Source organism: Vigna umbellata, chromosome 9 (genome assembly GCF_029865625.1).
Source record: "Vigna umbellata cultivar VRB3 chromosome 9, Vumbellata_1.0, whole genome shotgun sequence".
Taxonomy (NCBI): domain Eukaryota; kingdom Viridiplantae; phylum Streptophyta; class Magnoliopsida; order Fabales; family Fabaceae; genus Vigna; species Vigna umbellata.
Window position 1 is genome coordinate 49,406,693 of NC_142173.1, and position 9,719 is coordinate 49,416,411.

Below are 9,719 nucleotides of genomic sequence, written 5' to 3' on the forward strand. Positions count from 1 at the left end.
GTTGATGATGTAAGGAAAGAAGGAGAATTACCTTCTCATTATCCATTCTCGTTAAATCCATCTACCTTCAATGTTTATCCCACGGATATGGCAGATTTTAGGCCAAATTTGGCGGTCCGTTTTGTGGCATCGTTGTTTCAGCAAGGGACATTCATATATCATTAATTTTATTAGAGAGAGAGGCAGTTTTTCTCCCGCAATATTCTCCAGCTTTTGACAGCTTTCAATGTTTAATTGTTGGAGTGATGTGAGATGGAGAAGGCCCTTGCAATCCAACGTTTCCAGACTAGACAAATCAATTAGATCCAGAGACACAAGGGAGGGAGGCAGCAAACTCTCCTTTGGAAAGGATTTGATGCCATCACATGGACCCCACACACAGAGAGTGGTAACCATGGCCATCGATTTCCATCCTAGGCCCCTCAATAGTTTCTCACAATTGCTGATAACAACATTTCTCAAGTTAGGTGGCATACCTCCTCCAGGGAATGACTCAATTTGTTGACAGTTGGATATTTCAAGATATTCCATCTTTGGGACAAGAGTTCCCATCCGATCGGGCAACGACTTCAACTTGTCACAATCATAAACACTGAGACGAGTCAAATTGGGCATACACAATCCTTCTCCCGGGAATGATACAAAGTTGGGACAGTGCTCAATCGTAAAAGTGTTCAGTCTCTTCGAAATCTCTGACCCTGAGACCAAAAGTGATTCCATATTTTCACAGTTTGTGATTTGAAGACTAGTGAGATTTGGGAAGATAGCCAATGGAAGGGACGTGAGCGAATCACAACTATTAATTATTGAAAGTGATTCCAGTAATTCGTGTTTGTGTTGCAACGGGAATTTCAGTTTGTTTATATCTCTGATAGCAAGAGTTTTCAAAGACGCAGGAAGACCATCTCTAAAACATATGTCTGACGAACAATTTTGTAATTCCAAAGATTGAAGGCAAGTAGGTTGGATGTTAGATATGGCCTCCATCATGGACTCCACCATTGGGCCTCCTTCCACTTCTATATTTTCCATCAAAAGAGGAAACTCACGAAACGCTACTTTCTTGCATTTACGTATCTCTACTGTCCGAAGGGTGAGAGGCCCTGGGACAGAAGAGACAAGAAGCTCGCAATTTCTAATACAGAGTGTTTGCAGAGCAGGAAGGTGATTTGGCAGATCTCCGTTTAGTTTGGGGCACTTTTCTATATACAGATTCTTGAGCACAGGAAAAGCTTCTGAATCAAAAGAATTCCACACCTCCCAACAAGGCATATTATAAATGAGTAGAGATTCAAGGGATGGAAAGGGCGTCACAGATGAACAATCATCCTTCTTATAAAAGCCTGCATCAATAGTCTTCACCGAGTTCATGTTTGAAATACGAAGGTTCCTGAGAGACGGTAGTTGCCCAAGTGAAGGAAGCATGCAACAGTTGTTACAATTATTTAAACCTATACTTGTCATGTAGAGGTAGGAAAAATTCCCCACCCATTCCGGAAATCTGGTTCCTTTATAACCGTATATGGACAACCCTTCCAGATCTTGGTGAGGTTCTAACTTGCTGAGTACATCTAACTCAACTTGGAAGTCGATGCTATTGTCGTTAGCTATAGACCATGCCAAGGATAGATTGCTAATATGATTCTTATCCATTATCCTGGCCTCTAATGCTTCTTCGCCTTTGGTAACATTCTCTAATTTCTGAATATAAAACCAACCATGGAGATTTGGAAGTCCTCCCAGTTCTTTGATGCTATTCTCTGTATGCTTGCCCACAACATAACAATCCAAGGTGCGTAATTGATTTAGTTTCCCCATTCTTTTAGGCATCTCTGTTATGCGAGTACCAAGAATTTCAAGATGACGCAAGTTTACAAGATTTTGCATGGCACTAGGCAACTTAGTCAGCCGTGAGCAATCATACAACTTCAAAGTTTGTAGATTGCACAAATTACACAGTGACTCCGGCAGAGTTTCTATACTTGTTTGAGAGAGATTTAGATAACGCAAATGTATCAATTCACCAACGGAATCAGGCAGAGCAAGTTGACTTCGGAAGTTCCAAAGCGATAAAACTCTCAAGTACTTAAGCCTTGACACTATAATACTCGGTGCCTTATCGTTGTTGAATGGGGAATCTTTATAATCGATTAGCAAGAAAGTTCTAGGAAATTTTACTGTGTCAAAAGCTTCAATATCCGAGACTGGATCACTGAATCTTGTTAATGACAAATGCCGAGTCTTTCTGTCTATATTGGTTTCTTTCCCAAGTTCATCTGTTCTGAAATAGAAGTCCCCACCAAGAAATGTTGCTAGATCATGAATGAGGTCGTGCATTACAAAGTAAGCACCCCCACTCCGACTTGAGGATTGAAAAAAGCATCTCGAAACCAAATCATCAAAATACTCTTGGCCAACTTCTTCTAAAGTCTTTCCTTTTTTCGCTGCTTTTACAAGATCTTCAGCCATCCACAGCTGGATCAGTTCATCTTTTCCAAATTTAAAATCTTTGGGGTACAATGAGCAATAAACGAAACACCGTTTTAAATGTGGAGGGAGATAATTATAACTGATTCTGAGTGCTGGAATAATTTTACACTGATTTTCAGGAAGTTCCCAAATGTCACTTTGAAGTACATTATTCCAATCCCTAATAGTATGCTTTCTTCTCAACATTCCTCCAAGTGACTGTGCGGCTAACGGCAACCCGTTGCACTTTTTAACAATCTCCTTTCCAATCTTTTCTAGAGTTCCTCTAGTCTCACTGGCTTCTAAGAGAGGAAATGCATGGTTTGCAAACACCAACCAACAATCTTCGTTTGACAATTTGTTTAGATTATATACTTCAACCGTATGAAAAGGCACTGCAGCCGCTACATTTTCATTGCGGGTTGTGATCAGAACTTTACTGCCCTTATTCCCGCTTAGAAATGGTTTTGTAAGACTACTCCAATTGTCACAATCCTCGATCCAAACATCATCCAACACAATCAATAATCTTTTACCTTTCAGTTTGTCCATCAACTCAAGTTGAAGAGCATTTAGATCACTCAATTTGCAAGGCTTTCGGGTAATTTCCTCCATCATGGTTCTTGTGGCCCTCACAATATCAAATATATCAGAAACACAAACCCATACCTTTAAATCAAATATATCCTGCTGCAATTTGCCATCGTTGAACACAGATCTTGCCAAAGTGGTTTTTCCAACCCCAGCCATGCCTACAATAGGGATCACAGACACTGTTTCACCATTGGTGCTATCCTCTAACACCATCTTCATTATGGCCTCCTTATCTTTCTCTCTACCATACATAGCATATCCATCTTCCAAAGATGTTGGCTGAGCTTTCCATGGCTGGAAGCTCTCCACTGGAATCTCCTTCAAATCAAGACTATCTTTTTGTTTTAAAATGTCATCTAATCTTTCAACAATGTCTTCCAACTTACTAATACTAACAATCTTCTTCGTTTTGAAAAGGCGAGAAAATGAATTGCTTACCTCCTTTTGAGTAGCAGCTTTAGTAGAAACTTCATCAAGTAAGTCATCAACCTCATAGACAACATCTCTGAGAAGATCGAGCCACTCTTTGACATTGGAGTCTGTGATTTGTCTCTTCTCAGCATCAGCAAGCACAACTCTAACAACTATGAGCTGTGTTTTCACCTTTTGAAGCAACTTGTCAGGCTTTTTTCCTCGGATGAAGTTGAGAACCTCAGGGGAGGCCAGCCTGTCGAAAAGAACGTCAAAGAAAGCAGAAAGGAGCGCACCACCTACCACAGCTAATGCCATGATCTCAACACAAAACAAGTGATGATCAGAGTAGCAAACAAAAATGCAAAGGAAAGGAATTGGTCGTAAGAAATGAGTTGAACTGATGGGAGGAGACTTCACTTGACTCTCTTCATTTCAACTTTCTACGCTTCGTCCGTGCCTACAAGCACAATAAACCGTTGGATATATACATTAAAAGATTTAACGGTTGAAATTGAAGATGCTTAGTTGAAAAGTCTACTGGTTTGTCGTTTTCAAAGATAAGGTTCATGGTCGGATGCCTCTTGAAAATTCACCGTAGATATATTAATTTAAAATTCAACTGTTGAGAATCAAGACATGTTAAATGACACAGGTTTTCATTTTGCAAAAGTATTTCTAATCTAAATTGATTTTTCCCAGCTTTTTTCTTATTTGCTTTCCTACAAGTATACAGGAAATATAATTATAGAATTTAGTCAGTTGAATATTTAATTTTTTTTACATATATAGTCACTACAAAAATATATATTTTCTTCAGGGATTATTTTCAGCATTATCTGACTTTTAACTTATGAAAAATATGTTTCCCGTGATTGTAAAATTACTAAAAAAAACAACGTCACAAAGTTACCGAGAGACTAACCGAGATTTTGTTGATCTGCCTCTATTTTTAGAGGTTTTTTTAGGAAACCGCTGAAACTAATCGGAGTTCTACCAAACCGTTAGAAGTAACTGCGTTCAAAATAAATGCCCCTATTTCCAAAGGTTTTATCCAAAACCGCCCGGAATGCATCAGATCATTTTTTTTTATTGTTGAAAATGAATTATGATAAATCTGGTTTTAATATCAATACATACCATCAAATAATATAATCTAAAATTAAATATTATTATATAAAATAAATCAACATACATTATTAAAGACAAAGATGTTCAATACTATAAAAAATTAAAAACAACAATGTTCAATACTAAAAATTAAAGACAAAGATGTTCAATATTATAAAAATTGAAAACATCGATATTCAATAGTAAAAATTAAAGACAAAGATGTCTAAGATTGTTCTTCTTCGTTACATCCATCAACACAATTCCTTGATCAAATACCTACAATATAACATAACAGATGATGTTGAAATGTAGCAAGTTGGGAGGCAATTTCACTATCAGTAGATATACAATTATCAATGCACAAACAATTTCATTTTAGTATCCATATTATCCGGTAAATGCATTTACATGTGCATCAAATCAGAATTGTTATTACGCAAAATATGCAACTAGATTTACTTCTTTTAAATGTAAATGCACATGTAAACGTGCATTTACATGTGCATCAAATGTGCATCAAATCAGAACTGAGCTTTCAATCCTGTTCAGTTGAAGTGCTCACAAATTCTTTTCACATTTCCAGCCACCATACTCAATAGTTTATGCATTATAAATACCAAAGAATAACTCAATTCTTCCAAACAATTAAAACAGTCTTAACCAGAGCTATCTTTTAATACTAGCCACGATATTCATCTTAATTCACGTCACTCAATCCTGATTCTATTTGTTGGCAAACACTAGTTTAATATACAATTACTTTCTAAACCAATTTTACTTCCAGACAATTTAGTCCACTAAAACCTTCCTTTCAATTACAATTCATAACAATCAAATTATTATCTTCCATTCACTACCATATTTATTCTTTCACATATTAACATGCTTCTACAAAAAATTTCCAGAATATTAACCTATCAAATCACAAACAACAACAACTTCCTACCAAAACTTATCTCATATACTTTTGAATTATAATGAGTGACCATTCAATCTCATGCACATTCCAGAAATCTACTATTTCTATTACATGCAGTTAGAGGAAGCAGAATACAATCAACGAGCAAACACACAAGGTAAAATTCTTACCGGCCAACATTACTCCAACATAATCTCAATGAACACACAAATATCTAATACAACTTATTCAAGGTAACATACACCAAGAAATTTATGCATGTAAAACAGGGCGCAACATGTAATACACTAGCACAACCAGACAATAAGATTCACATATCAGAATAAAGAGGACTTCATACTAAACTATTTATTCATCTATGACAGGAATAAAACTTACTCCAATTTCTCTTGCCTCATCACTGACAAAAGCTCCATTGGTCTTCTTATGTGTAGCTATCCAGACTTTTCCTCTGCTAACTTTGTGCCCACACTCTCTTTCCTATGAAAATGGACTATCATAAATATAATAAAAAATAAAAAACTCAAGTATAAGTAGTGCATCTACTTAAAAGTAAACTAATTTTGTTTCTGAGTAGACATTAGTCAAATATATATATATATATATATATATATATATATATATATATATATATATATATATATATATATATATATATATATATATATATATATATATATATTATATGAAAGAAATGAAAACTAAAGCTAATAATTTTTTACTTGGATCGTCAAAGTAAAACTCTTTGATTCACCGTCCAAAAGTCTTAGGTGTAATGTAATTATTACAATATCTGTAACAAATCCAAAAAATGTATATAATTATTAACTAAAATGCACAAGGGGAAAATTGTGACTGTGAATTTTGACAGTAAACAAGATCTTTAAATAATATTGTTGACTAAGCATATCTAACAACTGACTAAAAACATAATATAAAAGCTATTGATGCATAAATAGATCGTGTTGGGAAAAGAATGGAAGGAAAGTAGAGTAATATGAAGTTTTTGGGTGGTTGAAGACTCATGTTCCAGATTCAAAACTAGAAACGAGTATTGAACATCAGGAGCTTGTGAGTGAAATACTCAAATCAGCATATTTTTTTTAAAATCCTTTCAATATTTACTATTTAACTGTCTACTCAACATAGAGACAGTTATATTTAATTATTATAATATGGAGACAAAATGGTAGACAAATATGAGAAATGAAAATCCTCACCTCGGGAAAGCAGTCCTGACGTATAATTCTCTGCTTGTTTATATCCTCACTTTATCTGCTTGAAGACAGGTTTAAATAATAATAAATTAAGGCCCAGACTACAAGAGTTTGTGAGGGGAAAATTGATAGAAAATTAAACTGAAACACATTCAATTAAAAGTATATATAAAATCATATAGACTCTTTTGAAAAGGAATAACTAAACAACGTAAAAGCTACTCAAATCAGAACAACTACTATTTCAAACTGGTGCATTTTTTTAAATGGGGGAACTCCAAATGGCCTATTTGGACTTGGAATGGATAATAGATCCATTCATAGCATCCTAGCCAAAGAAGGGCTCATCTCAAATTCCTTTTCTATGTGTTTTGGATCTGATGGTGTTGGAAGAATCACGTTTGGTGATACTGGCAAGCCAGACCAAAAAAAAACTCCATTCAACCTTGACAAATTGCAGTAAGTGGATGTTTGGACTCTTTACAACAGAAGCAACAAAAATTCTTGTGTCTAACTGTGTACTGGTGCTTAATTAATCCCTGCAGTCCAACTTATAACATCAGCATAACCCAAATTTATACACGACTTGGTGAGATGGTAAGTAATCTACTATGCAACAGTTTCTTAAGGATTAATGCGTTTCAAGCCTTTCCTCGCCCACTCCGTTGCTTAGCTTTATGCAACAGATTGTATACAATTAAATTAAGATTAACGGATAAAAATTCCTTTTCTAAGTAAAAACACTTGTTTCTTGTAAATTTCTAAACGACCTTTTGAATGTCTAGAACTGGAATAGGACCAAAGATACCTATGGTAAGCATTCAATGAATAAAAAATAAATCTCAATTTGCTGAACTTCTATTTAATGAAATTGAGTTAAGCTTAAATTTATTTCTTTAATGTAAAATATTTAAATTTTACTACTTATAAGAAAATAAAATTACTAACACATAAAGAGATGTACTAATTTAGTAACCATACCTTAGCTACAATATTAGGAGACTCTCCGATATAAACTGTACAAGAGCTTTTAATAACACAAATGATCACTCTAAAGTCACTTTTCTTTTTGTCTTGGTTGCTTGCGAGGAAAATAGCAATTGAGATGAATCAGTGCTTTCACCCTTGAAAACTTTGCATCGCTCATGCAATGTCACAGCCTGCATAATGGAAATTAATTAAGAATACGAATAAAATAGATAGTGTGGCGATACGCATAATACTAAATTTACACAAAATTTCTGAAGTGTAACAAGATCTGTGAGGAACATCTTCCTCTGCTTCCAACAGTGCAAACATGGTTCCAAAAGGCTCCCTCGCTGTTTGTGTTGGAACAGAACTCAAGAGATTCATCATTCTCACCCCTTTGCCTTGCCTTGCCTCGCCTCATCTCCTCATACCTTCTCATACATTAATATTTTTAGAAAATGCAAGACTAATCAGAACCCTAAAACGTGCTTTTCTACCGTTTCAATTCCGAGAGTAATCATAAGTTCACGGGTAGAGCGAAAATGAACGAAAAAAAACGAATTAATGAACGAAATGAAAATGAAGTGACCTACGCAGATGTGAGGAATTCCGAGAGCGAAGGTGCGGGCAGGGAAGGTTGGATAGATATTTAAGGATTACAGGCGACTCATTAAAAACCGCCGGACAATTATTTCAAAAAAAAAATGAAGGTGCAGTGAGCAGTTTCACAACACTGATCATAACAAAAAATGAAAGTTTTCAATTTATTCATTAAGCTTTTTGTCTTATTTGACTGTGGCAGACTGAAGTTTAACCTAACAAGTATGATTTAGACTTGCAAGTAATGATTAAAAGTGTGGATTGAAAACTTGATACTTCTATTTGGCCTTATCCTTTTGGGAAGGAATAAAATTCTAAACTTATTTTTCTTCGACCAACCAATGATAACTTCATATGCTTCTAATATAATAATAGGTTTACTATTTTTTTTTTCCTCGAAGGGGCAAATGTTCAATTGCGTCCTACTTTTTTTTGAAGTTCAATGTGTTTTCGACTTATAAAAAAAATGTGCAATTAAGTTCTTTTTGGTAAAAGCTTTAATCGGTGCAGCTGTCACTCTAGACAAAAGTTAATGACGTGTACAGTTTCTCTGACTGCGTGGCAACCCTAATTCCACAACCCTAGCTTCCTTGTGCCGCCAGCACCATGGGCAACCGTAGGCCGCCGTCAGTCACCCTGCCGTCTTGCCGGAACCTCGCCATCACCCAACACCAGCGTCGCCGTGCCGGTAACCACCACCCTCACCAATACAGAACGTGAACGCCAAAGTCGCAAGTCCTCCATCATCATCTTTAGCATCTTCCTCGACTTCCATCTCCACCATGAGACACTTTTCAGGTCGCCGTAGAGCTGCAAGGACCGCCATCCACCATGACCATTGCAATCTCTCGCACACACCTGTAGAAACCCAAACGGAGAAATCCCCAATTCCAAAAATCTTTCGAAACCTAAATCACCGCCACAACTCTTCAATTCATCTGCTCATGAGTTTCGCCCAACCTTGAGCTAGCCATCAACGCCTCCACCAGACCTAAATCGCGCCATCTCCCCCTACGATAGAAACCCACCATGGCCAATGTTCATCATCTTCTTCGCACGGTAGAACCATCACGCTGCACCTCCAGATCACAACCTGCACACCATGGTTTCTCCACCTTCGCAAAGCACGAGCACCTGCAAGAAAAGAAATCTAGACAGAGATTCGAGATCCAAATTGTAATTCTGATCGCTCAACCATGGTTTCTAAATCACAGCTTTAGGGAGCCTGAAACGTGAGGTGAGGTTGCGGCAAGATGGGAGGGTAGCTGACGGCGGCCTACGGTTGCCAATGATGCTGGCGGCACAAGGAAGCTAGGGTTTGGGAATTAGGGTTGCCATATATTAACCTTCCCCAGACACGTTGCAAACTTCAGTCCACCCTGTTAGCTGGCCCGTTAAAAAATTAACGCCGTTACCAAAAAGGACTT

At 36.6% G+C, this 9,719-nt stretch overlaps 1 protein-coding gene and 1 long non-coding RNA gene across 2 annotated transcripts in view; both read right to left on the reverse strand.

Annotated features, from left to right (window-relative positions):
- LOC124821026 (putative disease resistance RPP13-like protein 1) overlaps positions 1 to 4,148 on the reverse strand; it is a 4,838-nt gene extending 690 nt beyond the window's left edge. Inside the window, exon 1 of the mRNA XM_088099830.1 lies at positions 32 to 4,148. Within this exon, the coding sequence (XP_087955956.1) occupies positions 52 to 3,792 (3,741 nt within the window). The 5' untranslated portion in view covers positions 3,793 to 4,148 and the 3' untranslated portion in view covers positions 32 to 51. The remainder of the gene's footprint in view (positions 1 to 31) is intronic.
- Positions 4,149 to 4,626: 478 nt separating this feature from the next.
- LOC148193760 (uncharacterized) lies at positions 4,627 to 8,105 on the reverse strand. Its single transcript, XR_015782031.1, has 4 exons — positions 7,705 to 8,105; positions 6,727 to 6,781; positions 5,885 to 5,986; positions 4,627 to 4,863 (listed from the first exon to the last, which is right to left on the reverse strand). It is a non-coding gene; the product is annotated as an uncharacterized LOC148193760 (long non-coding RNA).
- Positions 8,106 to 9,719: the final 1,614 nt, after the last annotated feature.